General features: G+C 41.5%; 1 protein-coding gene across 2 annotated transcripts in view; it reads right to left on the reverse strand.

Moving 5' to 3' along the window:
* AP3B1 (adaptor related protein complex 3 subunit beta 1) overlaps positions 1 to 21,863 on the reverse strand; it is a 516,639-nt gene that overhangs the window by 176,720 nt on the left and 318,056 nt on the right. For both annotated transcript variants that reach the window (XM_033929417.1, XM_033929426.1), the window contains exon 21: positions 10,069 to 10,144. In XM_033929417.1, coding sequence (XP_033785308.1) covers positions 10,069 to 10,144 — 76 coding nt within the window. The remainder of the gene's footprint in view (positions 1 to 10,068; positions 10,145 to 21,863) is intronic.

The raw sequence follows: 21,863 nt of genomic DNA on the forward strand, positions 1-21,863 counted from the left end.
TGGGGGAGAGACTGAATGTTTTTTGGAAGGGGCAAGAGATGCTGGACTTAGTCATAAATTTGTTTTAAGTACAGACATATTAATTTTCAAAAAATTATTGAAAGAGGTCAGGGGATAAGTGGGGGTTGCTAAACCTTTGGAGGGGGTGTCAGTAGAGTGAAGCTTCACCTAGGGCATCAGATACCCTTGTTATGATCACATCCTTAATGCTGTTAATGTAGGCTGTGATTTTAATATCTGTCCATTCATTAAATCAACCTCATTGTTATAGTACCCACAAACTTTTTCATAAGTGGAGTGGAAAGGATAGATGCGAATTGCTTGTTTCTCTTTCCAAAAATACTAGGACTAGGGGGCATGCGATAAAGCTACTAAGTAGTAGATTTAAAACAAACTAGAGAAAATATTTCTTCACACAACGTGTAATTAAATTCTGGAATTTGTTGCTGGAAAATATGATGAAACAGTTAGTTTAGTGTGGTTTTTAAAAAATTTCGATAATTCCCTAAAATAGAAGTCTGTAGGCTATTACTGAGATGGCTTGAGGAAATCTACTGCTTATTACTAGGATAAGCAGCATAAAAATTTGTTTTACTATTTGAGATCCAGCTAGGTACTTGGGATGGCCACTGTTGGATACAGGATGCTGGGCTTGGTCTGTCCCAGTATGGTACTTCTTATGTAAATTTATTTTTCAGCTTCTGAAGTAAAATGACAGTTGGGCCACATAAGTAGCCAAAGTCCCTTCAATCCTTTTCATTGCAGTCCCTAAAAATACTCCAAAGAAAATCCTCATATTTATTCCTTCATTGGGAATCAAGAACCAGAACCAGCATAGCTACAGCCTTAGAAATACCAGATGGAGAAAAAGAAAGTTAAGCAATTTATCAGCTTCACTTTAACTCCCTGCCCTAGTGAAGACTCCATAAGCATGTACCCCATCACTGCTTCCCAAGTTTGGGCTGCCAGGTGCTCCTGATTTGTCTGCCCTGTTGAATCATCTACCTCAGACCATGCAACCATCACCAGACAGAGATAACACTGGCACAAAGGCGTCCTTTTTAGAGAGATACAAGAAATATTTTGGCAGCAGAGGTTGCTCATTTTTGCACAATCTCAATACCAGTGACACTGAAACTTCCTCCATACTTGCCAGTCCTTCTGCCTGTCTCACGAAGTCTGTCAAAAAGTGCATGCCTGATAAGAGTCCATCGGGCCTGTCACTGGTCTCAAAAATTCCATGGGGCATGATTTTGTTTTAGCCTTCCCTTTCTCCATCACACCAGTGAATAAGCAGAAGGAAACCTCTAGGAAGTAGGGAGTCTCTAGCTTAGGGCAACGCCATCTTGATTCTATCCAGGACAAATTCCTTTTTAAAGGCATTATTGTGCTACACATAGACAACTGTAATCAAGTACTGTTTAAGAAAGGAAAAAGGAAACACTGGTGGGAAGCCCTGAAAGGGAAGACGCACTAGGCAGAATCATGAAGCTGCAGTAAATCCTTTTATATAAGTATGAACTCAACAAGTACACCTTGACTATACAAAAATTTCTGTCAATTTTTTAGTATCATACATCTTTGGGGGAAATAATCTCAAAGGCATTTAAAGCAGTATACATTTTGAGTAGCAAATGATAAATTTAGAGAATTTTTGAAGATGGGAATATTTTAACTCTTCATAATCCAAAGAGGTAAATTTCTAAAATATAATTCCTTTATTTTTCTGGCCATCAAATGTTTATCATCTAGCCACAAACTAGGAAATAATTCAGGACTATGCTAGGTAGCAAATTAATACTGACATTTTCTAGTACCAACTAATTGCATCTCTGTAGAGACCCATACAATTTGTTAACTTCAGTGATTTGTGCTCACTGTGCAAGTCACCCTCAATTAATAAGTTTATAGACAGTGATCACAAGTTACTTGCATGTTTAGCCTTCTAAATCTTATCTGCCATATTTTATCTAATGCATTGCAACTGCTCTTGTGCCAGAAAATAAATTGAGCTGAAGTTTCTTCAGTCAACTTCATGAGCACCAACAGGTATATTGACAGGTATTCATGCAGAAACAATTTGGACAGACATCTGTATATGGGTAACTCATTTTTCTTTATGGTGAAATATCACTTGCTATAATGCACCTCAAGGATAATGGACAGATACCACTGGAAAATAATTTATAGCCTATTTCAAGGTTTCACTGCCCACAATGTACTCCTGGCTCCTCTTCTCACTACAAACAGGGTCTGTCTGTCATTGATGACCATCTTTCCATTATATTCAAAAATTAATCTTTTCTTCAGAAACATGTCTTAAATAGAAAACATTTGTCTAACAAAATCTACTATAGTTAATAGTTCTGTTTCTACTATATACACTTGTTAACGTATGTTGTTTTTATTTGTTAAACACAATACATTTGCATCTGCGTATCTGTGCAGTGAAGAACTTGCATAGAATTTACCCACCTGAATAGAATTCTGCATCAGCAGCTCTCCTCTATTTCCCTTTCCCTGAGTTTTGTGAGAGGAGGTACGCGGGTACATATCAGGTCAGGTCATTCTCTTCTACCATCCTAGGCCTGATTGCTTATTAGAACCATGTAGGCCATGATACAGCTAACTACGTGATTCAAATGAGTATTCAGGCCTAGGATGGCAAAAGAGTATGCAGCCCAACATGCAATATTTCCTGCCTCCTCTTGTCATGCAATTGGAGCAGGTAGGGAAGTCCAGTTAGACTGGGTAAGTGCCTAGGATGGAGGAGGGGAGTGAAATGTTAGATAGCGACATAGGGGTATACTATGTGGATGAGGGTCTTAAACTTGGGACATGGGATGTTACTTGAGGATAAGAGCAAAGCAAGCTCTGAGGTGTGCCCTGAAGGTGGAAGCAACAGCAAGCCTAACAATGTGTCTTGGGTGTAAGAGGTAGAAAGAAGGTGAGGTGGGATATTTGTCTAGGAAGGAAATAAGGAGAGATGGGGGTTTATGCATGTGAAAAAGGAGAGAGAAGGAAGGATGCGAGTATGTGCCAAGAAGAGAAAGATGGAGAAGTGAGTGTACATGTGTGAGAGAAGACCTTGGGGACCCAGAAAATTAAGGGTCTTGTTGGAGGCAGAGGGATGGGGGGTAGTGCTACAGGGAGAGCTGAAGTGAGTGAAAGCTCAGAAGGATAGAGCCTGGAGATTTCAAGGCTGGAGGAGGAAGGCCTTATGATTTAGGAATTCTGTATTTAAAAAAACACATCCTGGGGGGTGGGGTAAGGGAAGTAATGGAATTTTATGATTTTATGAATGGTTTCATGAAGGTTTGATTTATTTGTTTGTATATTAGCTGGGAGGGAGGGGGGAAATTTCTTTGTTGCAGTAATACTTGAAAGTTTGCTGCGTTCGGTTTATTCCTTCCAGAGGGGAGACGTGGTTTTTGAGCCTAAGCTGCAGTTGCTGTATGATTAACAAATGTGATTACAGAGAGAAAAATACAGTGAAAACCTGAAGTGGCTTCAGCTCCTGAGGCCTGTGTGATGAAACGCAAGATTGTGTTGGGCTGGCTTGAACATCCTGTCAGCTGTTATTCAAGAGAGAACAAGATCTTATCATGAAAGCAACAGTTTAATCCATGAAGCACCAGTTTGGCAAGGACATTTTAAATAAAACACTGGACAATGTGGAACTAATTATCCAGGTTTTCAGGGCAACAAGGGCATTTGCCTGGGTTGTCTGTTGAAATAGGTGTTTGTTATAAGTCAGAGGGAGGTATATTTAATATATTTCTAATATTTTTGAAAAAAGTAAGGTTGATTAATAAATTATTAATGTTGTGTGCATATATATGTATTAGTTTTTCTCTTCTACTAAATGTATGTTATGTGGTATTATACAATGTACATATATGTGATTCATTTATGGTGCATTTGTAGTTTGAAAATCAATAAAGAATTTAAAAAAAAACCAAACCCCCCCCCCAAAACCAAAAAACAAACTATGCAGAATATTAATTTTTTTTTGCACAGAACTCTACTACCATTTATCATTTCTATACACTTATCCCTCCATATTTGCAAGGGATGTGGGCAGACCATGGCCGCGAATATGAAAATATCACGAATAACTTTTTTATATGTTATTCACTGTTTTTTGTAACAGCCAGCATTTTTGCAACTGAAACCGCGAATAACTAGAGCTGAAAGTACCTGGGAGTGTGCCGGATACCGAGTATGTGAGCAGCTCTCTCTCGAGCTCGCTGGTTGGGCTGGCTGGGCTTCGTGCAGGCTCTGCTTCCTCTCTGTGTCGCAACAAGAGGGGCGGAGCGTAGTCCTGCATGAAGGACACGTCCGTTTTCAAAGCACTCGGTACTTGCGTTTCCTGCGCTGTCTTCTTCAGTTCTGTGCTCTGAGAGGCGAGAGCGGCTGGCGGAGGAGATGATGCGCTGGGTTGGCAGAGGAGATGATGCACTGGGTTGGCGGAGGAGATGATGCGCTGTTTCTGGGCAGGAACTTTTAATCATAATGTAATTTTTTGGGGCGGAGTCAGCAGCCAAAAAATCACGAATAAGCGAATCCACAGATGCGGAAACCACGGATACGGAGGGAGAAGTGTAGTGCTAAAAGGCATACACAGCACTGTAGATTTAAAAAGTAGTAGATGGCCCCTGCTCATTAGAGCTTGCTATCTAATTTGGACAGACAGGACATATAGGGGTTGGGGAGTTTCTTGCAGAGAGAATGATAGGATGGACATAGGTATCTTAGGGTGAATGGGAGTTAGGAGTTGAAAGAAGCCTCCGAAAAGTGGACTTTTTAGCTTGGGTTTGAATATGGCTAGAGATAAAGCTTGACATAATGACTCAGGAAGTCTGTTCCAGGCATATGGTGCAGAAAGATAGAAGGGTACGGATAGGACAGACTTATCCGATGAAAGGAGTTCACAGGGGGGTGCATAGGGGGGAAGAGATTAAAGGGCTGCAGAGAGAATGCACTTTTAGGTCAGTAGGATAAGCTTGAACTGTATTTGGAAATGGATGGGGAGCCAATGAAGTGATGAGGAGAGGGGTAATGTGAGTATGGCAGCTCTGGCAGAATATAAGCTGTGCAGAAGAATTTTGAACAGACTGAAGGGGAGAAAGAAGGTTGAGTGAAAGACCTGAGAGAAGCAAGTTGCAGTAATCTAAGTTAGGGGTGATGAGAGTGTGCATAAAGGTTTTGACAGTGTGCTCGGAATGCAGAGATCGGATATTGGTAACATTATAGAGGAAGAAGTGACAGGATTTAGTGGTTTGTTAGATCTGAGCGGAGAGAGAGAAGTCAAAGATGACCCCGAGGTTGCAAGCTGACAAGACAGGGAGGAGGAGGAGTGTTATCCTCAGAAGTAGAGAATGGGGAGGAGGTGGGTTTAGGTGGAGCTCAGTCTTAACCAAATATTCAGGTGGAGCTCAGTCTTAGCCCTATTCAGTTGTAAATGGCGGTGAGACATCAATGGGGCTATGTCGAACAGGCAGGCTGAGACTTGGGCCTAGATTCTTGTAGAGATATCTGGTGTGGTGAGGTAGATCTGGGAGTCATCAGCACAGAGGTGATACTAAAAACCATGAGAGGAGATCAGGAGTGGGTATAGATGGAGAAAAGGAGAAATCCCAAGACAGAGCACCCCCTCTTTCTCTCCGGTCCTCTTCCCTGTTGGCACTCCCCACTGGCGTCTCAGGGCCTGTCTGGAGGGCCTTTATTTTTAAGGATATTTTGTTATAAAGGTCCTGCACTCATGTATTGCTGGAACACTTAGTGACGCCTATTTTGGAAGTGCTAAGTGATCCAGTATTAGCTCAGCTGTTATTCAGTTATTGTACATTACCAGGATAATGTTTCCACATACATCATGCCTTTTCCAGAAAATTTCTCTAACATGCACTAATATATATATTACTACAGAATGCTTTAATGATGTCATGTGGTACATCTGTTAGCATCTGTTAAGGATTAATGCTCTTCAGTACATATGCTCCTATATGATTTGATCAATACCCTCAAAATTATGCTCCAGTTTTGCAGGATAAACGTAAGATTTTAGGGCTCTTTTTACAAAGGTGCGTTAGGGCCTTAACGCGCGGAATAGCGCGTGTTAAAATGCCTCGCGCGCTAGCCGCTACTGCCTCCTCTTGAGCAGGCGGTAGTTTTTCGGGTAGTGTGCGCTAATACGGTGCTTGCGCTAAAATAGCTTGCGCACCTTTGTAAAAGGAGCCCTTAATGACAAGTTATAAACTGTAAAATGTCACTAGATTTAGCCTTAATGTACGAGTGTGAAAAGCAACCAGGAAGGCATATAGGTGCATATGTTGAGCTTATTTTATAAAGCAAATATATGCAGCAACTTCTAGCAATGATAGAGCTTGAAAGACTGTTAGGTTTTTTGCCCTGTCATATAGAATGTATATAAGCCTTTTTCAAAACTTGGAAAAATCACTGGGGCACAAGAACTGAAAATTACATTAACACAGTACTTGGAGAAGAATCAACATTTCATTTAATAAGGCCTCATCAAGAGACCACCATATCTTACCAAACATTCAGATCAGAAAATCTGCAGCAATAATTTGTCATAATTTAGAGACAGTGTAGTGATAAATAGGTACTGCCACCACCAAATACATACTTAAATTGAACACAATCTGAAATTCTAAGGGTAAGGCTGTCCTAAAGGTATTGTTTTGCTTATACAAATAAGGAGAAGAGCTGATACTTGAAAACTAACTGTGTAGCCATAAAAAGTGAAGGGACACTGAAGGGTCTTTGACATAAATTAGGATATCTTCACCATATAATGGCACACCTGGGCTACAAAGGAGAAGGCCGCCGCCGCCTTAATTCCAGCAGCCGCCAAATCAAACAAGCGCTGGAGAATGAAATCCACGCTGCAGTCTTGAACATTCTGCAGGACCACCCCCCTACCCGACACTGGGGAGAGAAAGGTGTATGGTAACTTGTGCCACCAAAGAATCCACCTTCGAGGAAGTACGATGCTGGTTAAAAACATCTGCCATAGTGCTTGAAGGCCCTAGCCCATACTAAGGGGCCTTCAAGCACCTTCCAAATGTCTGTGAAAATCTAAACTAGGTCCAGATGATCAGAAAAACAGCGGAATGTAGCCTAGGAGCATTCATGAAGGAACAGTGTGCAGAGACAGGCTGCCCAGTTTCCAGCTACAATACCTGGAGGAATTCAGGGATCAAACCACCAGATACACGAGTTTGAAAAAAATCTGCAGATTTGGGACTCCACCTGGATCCAGGTCTTGGAGATCTGCGAGGATTGTGACATCTCCTGTCTGTCTGTGGAAGCCGAGGCAGTAGCAGAGCATCTGGGACAATCAAAGTCACAGCTAGCATACAGACTGGGACCACAGTGTGTGTGGTGGGGGGGAGCAGGAAAATATAACTGTGTTCCAAGAAGGAGGATTCCCCCGACCAACAAAGATGCCTCTGGAAGGGCATATGGCATTAATGTCTGAGCCAAATAAGCCTGGTACAGCGTAGCATAAAATTTTGAGGAAAACCCATCAGCCAGGCCAGGAGCCATCTTCTGTGGACCTGTTGGGAAACTCTGGGAGGACTAGAAATAGCTTGCCACCAAAACAGGCTTGTGTTTCTCCAGAGTGTCAACTATGCACTACACCGGGCCCCCCCCCCTTCACCAAATTTTCAGGCGCTTAGTCAAAAACAGTGGAAGGACTCCCTTCAGGGGCTGAGGGTACTGGGGCTGATTTAATTTTGCACCCTTCCCGCACCACATGTGAAACACAGCGGCGCACTCAATCACCATCCACCATAAATGGGACATGAGTCCACTAAATCCTACCTTAGGGAGTCCATTGGGGCAGTTTTCTTGCACAAACGAAGCTTGCAGAGGCTAAAATTAACTTTTATAAAAGATCATGAAAATCCAAGATGGTCACTACAGGTGCCGATTTTATAATAAAATCACCAAGGAAAAGCACAGGATCCTTCAGAAAACGTCATTTTTTAGATTTTAGGGGAGAGCTAGGGCACACAGAGAAATCACCCAAAACTCCTTTTTGAAGACCCCACAAAATCGCTGATTCAGGCTGTCAGCCACTGTGCTATGTGCTGCTTGGAACGGCATAGAAAGAGGCCAAAACTAATTACAGGCAGATCCTCTGCCTCAAACAAGAAAGCAAGCTGGACTGCTGAGCTTCTGACTGCCCCCCTGGCCCGACACCAACAGACGGGAACCTCTGCCAGACAACAGCGCAGACGCGACCTGGCAGAGGTATGCAGTCGGCTCCAATCCCGGGCATACCTCCACGGAGCCACGCAACCTGCGCTTAGCCCACTAGCGGACGAACCTGGGGTAAGCAAGTTCCCAAGGGAATGGTCCCTGAGCCCCGACCTGAAGTGTAGGCTGTCCAGAGGACGCACTGCCCTGCAGCTAACCCCCTGGAAGCAGACTTAGCACAACGTCTGTGATCTCCCGCAGTCAGAGCTGTCTCTGCAGGGAACTTTTGCAGCACGAGGGCTGAAAACAATTGAAAAGACTGAATTTAAAGAAAAATATGAGCAAAAAAGACGACCTCCTACAGTCTGGCTTGTAGGAAACAAACAAATTTTGGGGGGGGAGGGGCCGGTTCTGAAGTAAGAGGGGAGGAGTTCAAGACTCTGTGTTAAGAGGTATCCTACAAGCTCTGGCGAGTATGGGAAAATAGCCCAATAGTCCAGAAATACAGTGGGATTTTGCAAGAAATATTGGTATTACTGATGGCCATAGTATAAAAATGATTAGTATTAGTTTATACTATGCAGAGTTGTGAAAAAGGATAAGAATAATCCATTCCATGCAAATATAGCTCATGTATTTTTATTGTGGATATTTTCAAAACAAGACTGGCTTGGGGTTCTCCAAGGGCTGGGTTGAGAAACCCTGCTCTAGTCTCTATATGCAGCCAATAACTAATTAAGGGCTCCTTTTATGAAGCCATGTTAGGCTTTTTTTTATTATCTCCAGCCATGGCGGTATTAGCTCTGACGCTCATAGAATTCTTAAGAGAATTGGAGCTACTACAGTCGCGGCTGGTGATAAAAAAAGCCTAACACAGCTTCCTAAAAAAGGGGAGGTGTTCATAAAATGCATCTTACTGTGTTTTCCTCCTTATCTTAGAAAAACTAGTGTAAATAAGCACAGATAAGCAAAAAAGATGACTTAACACAATAGTTCTCAAACCTGTCCTGGGAGTGGGACCACCAGCCAGTCAGGTTTTCAGGAATCTCAAATGAAGAGAGATTTGTATATAATGGAGATGACAGGCATGAAAAGTGTAAGAGTTACAACTTTGGTTTTGTGGAAGCTTTTTGTATATAATGTCCTAAGTATATATTGATTGACTCACTATGGATATTCATTAGGGATATCCTGAAAACCTGTCCACAAAAAAAGGTTTGAAAACCACTGGATTAACAGAGAGGCAGAAAACTAGGTAAAAAGCAGTAAGCAGTTTCATTCAATATTACAAAGATGAAAAGAATAATATAAATGAATGGGATCCCAACAGAAAATAGCTAAAAAAACCCAAAATGAAACCCAAAATTCTATTTGGACAGGCATACATAGTTATGCCAAAATTCTATTTGGACAGGCATACATAGTTAACTCTCAGGTGCCAATGGGTTGAAAAAGAATCAAAAGGACAAACATGCTCTAATACTAATACCATTGTGCACTTGACAATGATAAGACATTTAAGGTGCTAACTAGAGAAAACATTTTAGAGTCTTCTTGTAACTGAACAGAATTTTACAGTTCACAATTTTTAAAAAAATCTGCTGATAGTTCTGACATATCAGGGCAGCTGTGGTGGGAAGACAGACATCTTGGAAGCAATTCACGACTTAAAAGCTATAAAAATTAATTTAGTTATGCAATCACAGATTACTTTCAGCTATAAAACTCTCCTTTGATCTGCCTTGATGTTATCTATAAAACATATTGGTTCTGCCTTATTTTCTCTGCTCACTAACATTATAAACAGCATCTTCTGTAAAAATTGTAAATACTTACTGTCATCTAAGTCTAGTAGCGAAATCTCTTGTTTACTGAAAGAGGTTTTAGGTTGCATTGATTTCTTTTCTTCTTTCTGTCAAAATATTAAATGCAATTATTGAATATTGCCATAAAAATTCATTATTTTACATACAGTAGCACAATACAACACTTTTCCTCCTTTGGACTGCTCTGACGCACATTTAAAGTATCATAAAGGTGAGACAGGCATTGGCATTGACTATCTAAAATTAAGAGCAAAGGGTAATGATATGACCTTACCACAGCACACAGCAATTTGGTGCATTACTGTGGAAACAACTGATTTCCTATCTCTCTATATTCCATGAGTATGGTGATTACATAGCTCAATGTCAATAGCGATAAAATAAAATAATCCTAGTTTTAGTCCACTACTTATAAAGGGGCACTATTCTGCTTTTCACAGGAAGCTCAAAGGGAAATCAAAACTATACCGTCATGAATACAATGTGATAAAAAGAGAACAGGTTAAGCTTGTCACCCTGGACATGGAACTACAGAAAATATTTAGGGTCCTAGTTACTAAACTATTATAAAATATCACGCTAAACATAGCAAATTATACCATACAAGCCTACCCTACTCAGGTACCATCAGAAACACATGCAGTAAATTTCATTTACCATTACTGCAGCCAGAACATCACATGTTTCTAGCTACAACAATGAAAAGATTTTGGGCCCAAAATTGAGCCTGCTGTCTTTTAAAGGGCTTGTGTCTGAACAGATATCCCCTAATCAGAGGCATAGCGCAAGTAGATGGCACCCACCACCCACTTCTCTGCCCCAACTCCTTCCCACTCCCCCATCGCACATGCATCTTCGCTTTACCTCCCATGCCTCTCTGGTTCTTCGTCGGCAAGAGCAAAATCTCCAACCTGTTGCTTGCTCCGGCCTCACTTTCCCTCTGACATCACTTCCTCAGGAAGGGATGACAGAGGGAGAGCATCAGGTTGGAGATGTTGCTCATGCCAGTGAAGAACCAAAGAGATACCGGGGCGGGGGGGGGGGGGGGTTTGAAAGGAGGAGAGATGCAGAGGTGCCGGTGCTGGTGCTCCCACCCAGAGCAGTCCATCCTCCTCTTACTATGTAACTGTCCCTAACCCCTATTCCAGCACCTCCAGATAACTAGTGGGGGGTCTCCATAGCAGTTTGAGGAAGAGGGTGCTTGATCAACCCCCAGGTGTCCCTATCCCAGTGGGTGTTTTATTTATTTTTATTTAATGTTTTATAATTCATATCCTGCTTTAACCAAAGCGGGTTACAAAACAAATACACACAATAAAACCACAAAAACTTACAAAGAAATACAATTAAAAAAAAAAATCAGAAAAAAGAAATTACTTAACACAAAATCATCATTTTAAAAATGCTTTTAACTCAAATTTGCAACTACAACTCATTCAAATATTTAAGGGCTTCTTTAACAAAGGTGCTCTAGCATTTTTAATGCATGCACCAGATTAGCGCGCTAGCTGAAAATCTGCCGCCTGCTCAAAAGGAGGAGGTAGCGGCAAGCGCACGCATATTCTGCACGTTAAAGCCCTAGCGTGCCTTTGTAAAAAGAGCCCTAAGTATGCTGAGGAACACCTTCTCTAAAACTAAGGCAGATAAAGGCCATATGGCCTATCTCGTCTGCCTCTTCATGCTATTTACTGTTGCTTTCTTTACCTTAGAGATCCAATGTAGTTATCCCATGCTTTCTTGAATTCATATGGTCTTTATCTGCCTTAATTTTTCTCTGTTTCTAATATAGGGTTAGTTTTAGAGAAGTTGTTCCTCATGCACATCTTCAACCTAAAAAAATTTGACCACATTTCTTCTTTCTACCAAAAACTACACTGGCTAATGACAGTCGAACGAGTACTCTTCAAATTTGGCTGCCTCTTTTACAAAGCACATCAACAAGTCAAGTCACTCTTCTCCTTCCCACCAGTCAAAGGCTGCACTTAGAAAAGGTTCATCAACAAACTCCTATCATAATAATAATAACGGTTTATATACCTCAGGACCATGAAGTTCTATGCGGTTTACAATGATTATTAAAAAATGTTACAAATTGAGTAGAATTGACATGGTTAATATCTATTGTTTAGCAGTTCTAGAGATCTGGTATTGATAGAGATTGTACGAATCAGTTTCCTATGTACTTTAGGAACAGATATGTTTTCAGTTGTCTCCTAAATTCCCTATATGTATTGGCAAGTGTAAGTAGTTGTTTCAGATCGTTGCCCCATAATGCTGCTTGATAAGAGAGAAGATGTTGGTGATGAATTTTGAATTTGCATCCTCTAACTGAGGGGGGGGGTAAACAAAATTCAAGTTGAGCTTCTTTTATGTCTATTGGTTGAAAAGGAGAATAGGTCGGTTATGTATTTGGGAGCTAGACCGAATAGAACCTTGAAGCAAAAGCTGCCGAACTTAAACCTCAGACGCGCCTCCACTGGCAATCAATGCAGGAGTCGGTAGGAGGGAGTTATGTGATCGAACTTCTTCAACCCGAAGATCAGCCTGACTGCTGCATTCTGCACCAGTTGTAATCGCCACATATTCTTCTGGGAAATTGCCAGATAGGCGTTGTTGCAGTAATCCAGTTGGCTCAGTATGAGGGATTGTACCAGAAGCCACCTCCAGAGACCAAGAACTAAGCCAACTGACCAGAATATCAACCACCTGCATGCACTTCAGAACGCTCCTAAAAACACACCTTTTCACTAAATTCACCAATCCTCCTTAAGATACATTCAAATGCGACTTCCATCAACGACAACCGCCCAATGTTACACTGTAATCAGCAGATACTGTTCAGTTCCACCCTTTCTAACCCTACCTACATTATAATACTCATTTTCTGCTCAGCCATGTGTAACTCATTGACAATATACAATATCCCCCCTTGTAATCCCCACTGTCACCCGAGATATGTTGTAGCTCACTGACAATGGCCAGTCTTCACCTTTTTTTGTAAACCACATAGAACCGAAAGGCTTTTGCAATATATAAATAAAAATTTATGTTATGTTATTTCTTGTATCCATCACCTCCACCAGGAGGCCATTCAATACATTCATCGCCCTTTCTGTGAAAAAGTATTTTCTGAGCTAACTTCTAACTCTATCCCCTTTCAATTTCATCCTATGCTCCCTCATTACAGAGCTTCCTTTCAATTGAAAGATACTTACCTCATGCACATTTATGCCACATATAGGTATTTAAACATCTGTCATATCTCCCCTAGCAGCTTTGCTCTGGATCGACTACATCCTGTTTATATTGTGAGGCTAGAAATTTTTTCTTTTTAAATCACTGTGAATTTTACAGACTAAAAGTAATGAATGCTTCTTGTAACTGGTTCTGTGATTGCACACTTGTTAGGTTTGTTTTTAAAAAAAAAAACAACAAAAAAAACTTCTTTAAAAACACCTCTGTGAATTTTATAGATTGAAGGGGATGTCTGCTGCTTGTGACTGGTTTTTGGATGGCAAACTTGTTAGAATGCTGGTGCAAGTTTTAAAACTGCTCTGAATTTTACTGACTAAAGGAGTGTATGCTGCTTGTAATTAGTTTTGTGCTTGCACACCTGTTAAAAGCTCTTGTGAATCTTTACAGACTAAAGGGAAAGAAACTGCAGCAGACCTCACATCATATACCCTGAAGAAAGCTGCAATGTTAGTTTCTACCTGATAAGACGTAGCGAGACCTGGACACCTGCAACAAGCACAATGCCAGCTGCGGAACCCTGAGAGAACATGTGCTGTTGTGACTGTTCTGTGACTGAACACCAGTTAGAAGCCTGGTGCAAGTTTTAAAACCTTTGTGAATTTTACTGACTAAAGAGAGTGTTTGCTGTTTATGATTAGTTTTGTGCTTGCACACCTGTTAAAACCTTTTGTGAATCTTATATATTAAAGGGAGTGTATACTGTTTGTGGCTAGCTCTGTGATTGAACACCTTTTAGAAGCCTGGTGCACTTGTACGGTTGTCCAGAAAAACCTAAAGTTGTAAAAACTGTGCGAATTGAAGCTTTTCCTATGAAGTGGCAGATAGACTAAACATGTTCTTTTCGTCAGTATTTACAAGAGAGGACACATCCAGCGTGCCGGAACCTGAAAAATTTTTTAAAGGAGATCAAGCAGAAAAGTTAACATCCATGAAGGTAAGCCTCGAAGACATGCTCAAGCAGATAGATAGATTAAAAACTGACAAATCTCCGGGCCCGGATGGAATCCACCCTAGGGTATTGAAAGAGCTAAAAGAGGAAATGGCGGAATTACTACAGCAGGTTTGTAATCTATCCCTGAAAACAGGGGTGATCCCGGAGGATTGGAAGATAGCAAATGTTACACCCATCTTTAAGAAAGGATCGAGAGGAGACCCGAGGAACTACAGACCGGTAAGTCTGACTTCGGTTCCGGGAAAGATGGCAGAAGTGCTGATAAAAGACAGCATTGATGAGCATCTAGAAAGGAATAAACTGATGAAAACAAGCCAACATGGCTTCTGCAAGAGAAGATTGTGCCTAACGAACTTATTGCACTTCTTCGAGGGAATAAACAAGCAAATGGACAAAGGGGCCCCCCATAGACATTGTATACTTGGATTTCCAAAAAGCCTTCGACAAGGTACCCCATGAATGCCTACTTAGGAAACTAAAGAACCATGGAAGTGGAAGGGGATGTACATAGATGGATCAAAAATTGGTTGGTGGTTAGGAAGCAAAGGGCCACTACTCGGACTGGAGAAGGGTCACGAGTGGTGTTCCGCAGGGGTTAGTACTCAGACCACTGCTATTCAATTTATTCATAAATGACCTAGAAACAGGGCTGAAGTGCAACGTTATAAAATTCGCAGACACAAAACTTTTTAGTGGGGTTAGGAATAAAGAGGACTGTGAAGATTTACAAAGGGACCTGAACAAACTGGGAGAGTGGGCAAACAAATGGCAGATGAAGTTTAATGTAGAGAAATGTAAAGTCTTGCATGTAAGAAACAGAAACCCGATATACAGCTATACAATGGGAGGGCTGGAAATGGGAGAAAGTAGCCTAGAGAAGGACTTAGGGATACTGGTGGACAAAACAATGAAGCTGTCGGCACAGTGCACAGCGGTCTCTAAGAAGGCGAATAAATGCTAGGTATTATCAAGAAAGGTATTCCAACCAGAATGAAGGATGTTATCCTGCCGTTGTATCGGGCGATTGTGCACCCTCATCTGGAGTACTGCGTCCAATATTGGTCGCCATACCTTAAGAAGGATATGGTGATACTCGAGAGGGTTCAGAGGAGAGTGACACGACTGATAAAGGGTATGGAAAACCTTTCATTTGCTGAAAGATTATAGAAACTGGGGCTCTTTTCCCTGGAGAAGCAGAGGCTTAGAGGGCACATGATAGAGACTTACAAGATCATGAAGGGCATAGAGAAAGTGTAGAGGGACAGGTTCTTCAAACTTTCGAAAACTACAAGAACGAGAGGGCATTTGGAAAAGCTGAAAGGAGATAGATTCAGAACCAATGCTAGGAAGTTCTTCTTCACCCAAAGGGTGGTGGACATCTGGAATGCACTTCCAGAGGGTGTGATAGGACAGAGTACGGTATTGGATTTCAAGACGGGCTTGGATGATTTCCTAAAGGAAAAGGGGATTGAAGGGTATAGATAGAGGATTGGATGATTTCCTGAAGGAAAAGGGGATTGAGGGGTATAGACAGAGGATTCTATGCAGGTCCTAGACTTGATGGGCCGCTTCGTGAGCGGACTGCTGGGCATGATGGACCTCTGGTCTGACCCAGCAGAGGCACTGATTATGTTCTTATGTTCTTAATTTGATTGTGCTTGATCAGAAAATAATTTTAAAAAAATTTAAACCCATCCTAGATTCGCTCAAAGCCACTGATTACATATAGCTCCATTTGTCTTAAAATTTGCTATTATTTTTGCTTAATGGAGCAAATTTATTGGTATTATAGTTATAACTTTTATGTTTTCACAATCAGCAATGATACATTGATAGAGACATTTTATGCAAAATAACTAGCAGAATTTTAAAAAATGAACATTTAATATCTGCACTTTATTGCAGAAAATAACAGAAATTTAACATACTTTGCTAAAAGCTAAAGATGTACACTTTGTTGTGGTCATCTACCAATAGTGTTCTGAGGAATAAGAAATCACAGACCTCTCTCAACTAAATATTTCCTAATGGAAGAACATAGCTCCCCTAACCTATCGTGCTACCCTCCTTCTTTCTTTCCTATAAATAATTGTAATTCCACCCCTCTTCCCTTTTGTCTCGATTTGTCAATTTTCTTTGAGTCCTTTGGGCCAGATAGTATCCAGAAAGAAAATGGATCTCTGCTTGCTCTGGTATAAACTGGTCTTCACATCTCCCCTCTATGACGTCAATGGTATGTAATCCAATACAAAACATCGGAACTCTTCTTTTGAAAATTGAGTGGTGCGTTAGATAGATTGTGAGCCCACCGGGACAGATAGGGGAAATGCTTGAGTACCTGATTGTAAAACCGCTTAGATAACCTTGATAGGCGGTATATAAAAACCTAATAAACTTGAAACTTCTATTAGCTTTTGTTTTTGTTTTTTTGCTTTTGTATTTTGAAGCATTTTGGTTCCGGTGGAAGTGACATCATGAGATACGGCGCTTTAACCTGGGTGCCATTTTGAAGCCAAGCCATGGACGGAGTTGGAGAGAACGGGAGTGTGTCTTGGAAGTTTCCCTGACGCAGCCCTTGTTGGTGAAACAAGAGCCTTGTTGGAAATTAGACACTCTTATCTTTGCTCCAATGCTATCCAAGCTATAGCAGGAATATCAATGCATTGAACTGAACAATTTGTTCTGAAAGGGTGACATCTGTGAAAATAAGTGCAATTTTTTGTCTCTTGTTCTTTTTCCTTTTTCCCTGACGCCAGAGGGTGGTGGTTAATGGAAGTCGCTCGACGGAAGGAAAGGTGACTAGTGGAGTCCCTCAGGGTTCGGTGCTGGGGCCAATCCTGTTCAATATGTATGTAAGTGACATTGCTGAAGGGTTAGAAGGAAAAGTGTGCCTTTTTGCAGATGATACCAAGATTTGTAACAGAGTAGACACCGAAGAGGGAGTGGAAAATATGAAAAAGGATCTGCAAAAGTTAGAGGAATGGTCTAATGCCTGGCAACTAAAATTCAATGCAAAGAAATGCAGAGTAATGCATTTGGGGATTAATAATAGGAAGGAACCGTATATGCTGGGAGGAGAGAAGCTGATATGCACGGACGGGGAGAGGGACCTCGGGGTGATAGTGTCCGAAGATCTAAAGGCGAAAAAACAGTGTGACAAGGCAGTGGCTGCTGCCAGAAGGATTCTGGGCTGTATAAAGAGAGGCGTAGTCAGTAGAAGAAAGAAGGTGTTGATGCCCCTGTACAGGTCATTGGTGAGGCCCCACTTGGAGTATTGTGTTCAGTTTTGGAGACCGTATCTGGCGAAAGACGTAAGAAGACTTGAGGCGGTCCAGAGGAGGGCGACGAAAATGATAGGAGGCTTGCACCAGAAGACATATGAGGAGAGACTGGAAGCCCTGAATATGTATACCCTAGAGGAAAGGAGAGACAGGGGAGATATGATTCAGACGTTCAAATACTTAAAGGGTATTAACGTAGAACAAAATCTTTTCCAGAGAAAGGAAAATGGTAAAACCAGAGGACATAATTTGAGGTTGAGGGGTGGTAGATTCAGGGGCAATGTTAGGAAATTCTACTTTACGGAGAGGGTGGTGGATGCCTGGAATGCGCTCCCGGGAGAGGTGGTGGAGAGTAAAACTGTGACTGAGTTCAAAGAAGCGTGGGATGAACACAGAAGATTTAGAATCAGAAAATAATATTAAAGATTGAACTAGGCCAGTTACTGGGCAGACTTGTACGGTCTGTGTCTGTGTATGGCCGTTTGGAGGAGGATGGGCAGGGGAGGGCTTCAATGGCTGGGAGGGTGTAGATGGGCTGGAGTAAGTCTTAACAGAGATTTCGGCAGTTGGAACCCAAGCACAGTACCGGGTAAAGCTTTGGATTCTCGCCCAGAAATAGCTAAGAAGAAAAAAAAAAAAAAAAAAATTTTTTAAATTGAATCAGGTTGGGCAGACTGGATGGACCATTCGGGTCTTTATCTGCCGTCATCTACTATGTTACTATGTTACTATGTTACTATGTTACATAGTGGTGGGATGTTTTCCCATTTTGAGGATAATTGTGGAGTTTTTTGCCTATGATACAGAACTGGAACGGCTAAAAAACTAATTGGGTTGCCTCTGTATATTATTTATGGTTGAGGCTTTTTCTCCAATTTAAGTAAATGGTTTTTCAGTGAGTATTCCCACCACTTGGATAATAACATTTTTCTATTATTTTGAATTATATTTTGTTATTATCATTATTGTTCTTGAGAGATGTTTAAATACCTACGTGTCATCAATGCGCATGAGGCAAATCTCTTTCATTTGAAAGGAAGCTCCAGAATGAGAGGGCATTGGATGAAGTTAAGAAGTGATAGGCTCAAGAGTAATCTAAGAAAATATTTTTTTTACAGAAAGTGCAGTAGATGCGTGGAATAGTCTCCCGGTAAAGACTGTTTCAGAATTCATGAAAGAGTGGGTCAGGCATGTGAATCTTTTAAGGAGAGGAGGAGATAGTAGATGCTGTGATAGGCAGACTGGATGGGCCATTTGACCTTTATCAGAAATCATGTTTCTATGTTACTAAGTTAAAGAAACTCCTGTTCCCATAATTCCTTATGTGTTAAACAAAGCAATTTAAATTTACTTCTGAAAGCAATAAGTAACCAATGAAAATTTAAGAACAGTGGTTTTACATGATTATAGAGTTGTGCGTTCCCAAGAAGCTTAATTCCTGCATTCTGTAGCATCTGTAATCCCACTAAATACTACTAAGGGCATTCCTCTGCTCTGTGACACAAGAGATTTGTTAGATGCATGGAGAGTACTCTATCCTAATCAAAGAAACTTCACACATCTCTCCAGAGCACACTTGAAGCAATTACAAATTGATTATATATTAGTATCAAGGGACCTGTTTACTCAGATAAGTGAATCAGATTTAGGTTTGGGTGATGTCTCAGACCATGCCCTAATATGGGTAAAAAGAGATTGTGTACTTACCCTGGTAAGCTCTTTTCCAGTAGATAGGTGAGACATTCTAGACAGTAGGGTTATTTCCCTATAGCTGTGTGTTGCTGCAAAGGAATCCACTGCGGATTTTTCACTCTGCCTCTGTTGTACTTCACTGGGCTTTCTAGCTCTACCTTCAGTTAGTACCCAAGCACGTAGAGGCACCCAATACAAGTAAAGTAAAGGCACCTGTAGCAACAGGCTTAAATAAATTGTTCTGCTCAAAAGTAACTAAACAGTAACTGCCAACACTGGCTTCAAAAAAGCTCAGAAACTACTCCCCAATAAATTGAAATATATAAACAAATTCTTCCCAGCCCACAAGAACATAAGAATTGGCTGACAGGCATACAAGATTCAACTTGGAGAAGCATAAAAGAGATTGAAACAGTAGACAGATGTAAGGAAAGACTGGGCGGGAGTCTAGAATGTCTCACCTATCTACTGGAAAAGAGCTTAGCAGGGTGAGACATTTTAGACCAGGGCTGCCCAATTCCAGTCCTCGAGATCTACTGGCAGGCCAGGTTTTCAGGATATTCACAATGAACATGAATGAGAGAGATTTGCATACCAAGAAGGCAGTGCAGGCAAATCTCTCTCATGCATATTCATTGTGAATATCCTGAAAACCTGGTCTGCCAGTAGATCTTGAGGACCAGGCCCTGTTCTAGACAGTAGAGACGTACAAAAAGCTAGGGTGGGTTGGCTGCGCCAAACCCTTAATACTGAGGACCCAAAAGCAGAGTTCTGTCTTGAAGCCACGTCCACTCTGTAGAATTTGGTAAATGTGTGAAGAGACGACCATGTCGCCACTCTGCAAATCTCCTGAGGAAAGACAGATCTAGGTTCGGCCCAAGAAGAAGCCACATTCCTGGTAGAATGCGACTTGACGGAAACAGGAGACTGTTTCCCCTGAAAGAATGTAGGCTGATGAAATGGCCCTATGGATCCATCTGCAAATTATGGCCTTGGAAGAAGGAGTGCCCCGCACAACTGAATGAGTTAGCAGAAACAAATGGTCAGAGAGACGAAATTCGTTGGTGACCTCCTGATAACACAGAAGAACTCTGTGCACATCAGGTTTCTTCAAAACGTGATCCTGGACCCAAAGATAAGCCACAGAGAAGCCTTTATCCAGACCAGCCTGAAGGCAGACCAGAATCAGCTAGGTCAGGCACCACCTGGTCACGGATATACCAACGTTGGAAGGCCTTCCATATCTTAGTGCAAGCCGAAAACATGAATGACTTCTTAAACTTGAGAAGAGCATCAACAACCAACAACAGTAGGTGAGACGTTGGAAGTCTAGAACGCCTTAGCGCAAGCCGAAAACGATTTCTTAGACTTGAGAAGAACATCTACAACCAACAGTTGTTGAGACCATCTCAGGAATGGCCCTGAACTCTAGAGAAAAATATGCAGGCTGGCTAATAGGTACCCAGTGGGATCGGCCTGTCAGCTACAAACCAAAGTCTGTGAATTCTCAAGCAGGCAGAGCATCAAAATTGCTCCAAGCACTAACTTACCTGAAAAGGGGATGAAATTACATCAAATCAAAATAATAAAATGGGGGGAGCAGAACAAACACTCCTGCAGGCATGCATGCAGAAGGAAAAAACTGAACGTGGAGCTAGAAAGCCCAGTGAAGTACAACAGAGGTAGACTAAAAAAACTGGAGTGGATTCCTTCTGCAGCAGCACATGGCTATAGGGAAATAACCCTACTGTCTAGAACAGATGTGGGCAACTCCGGCCCTCGAGGGCCGAAATCCAATCGGGTTTTCAGCATTTCCCCAATGAATATGCATTGAAAGCAGTGCAGGCAAATAAATCTCATGCATATTCATTGGGGAAATCCTGAAAACCCAATTGGATTCCGGCCCTCGAGGACCAGAGTTGCCCATGTCTGGTCTAAAATGTCTCACCTATTGTACTGAAATAGTTGTTTGGGGGGATTTTAGACAGGTTCCAATCCCTTGGAAATATCCTCTGAAACCCTATTGAGACCGTCCATTCTAGGATTATCTGATACAGAAATGGAAGGAGTATGCTATAAATAATGTCATCCATATGCAAGACTCTATATTGTTTTGGGAGGCTGCAAATGTAGTACTCCAGGGGGGGAGATAATTTGTTATGTAAGCCTTAGGAGTGAGAGTATGGAATAGGGAAATTTTGCAGCTACAGAGCCAACTGAATTAAGATAGACATCTTTATGGATCTCATTTTACTTAGGTAATAAAGATTCTTGATGACACAGATCATGTTAAATGAACTGCTGCATGAAAGGGTGAATAAAGGCAGGCAAATACACATCCTTAATAACATGGAAAGCTGAAACCAACTTCGGCACGAAGGAAGGAACTGTCCAAAGAGAAATCCCAGCCTCCGAAATATGGAAGGAATGGGCTTAGTAAGACAAAGCCTGTAGTTCTGTCACACATCGAGCTGAAGGAATGGCAACCAGAAAACGGTCTTGAGCATAAAGTCCAAGAGGGAAGCATCTCAAAGGGGCTCAAAAGGAGCCTTGATAAGACTATATAGCATTAGGTTAAGGTCCCAGGAAGGGAAAGGGTGCTTAACCGGCGGTCTGACATGAAGA

Source organism: Geotrypetes seraphini, chromosome 1 (genome assembly GCF_902459505.1).
Source record: "Geotrypetes seraphini chromosome 1, aGeoSer1.1, whole genome shotgun sequence".
Classification (NCBI taxonomy): domain Eukaryota; kingdom Metazoa; phylum Chordata; class Amphibia; order Gymnophiona; family Dermophiidae; genus Geotrypetes; species Geotrypetes seraphini.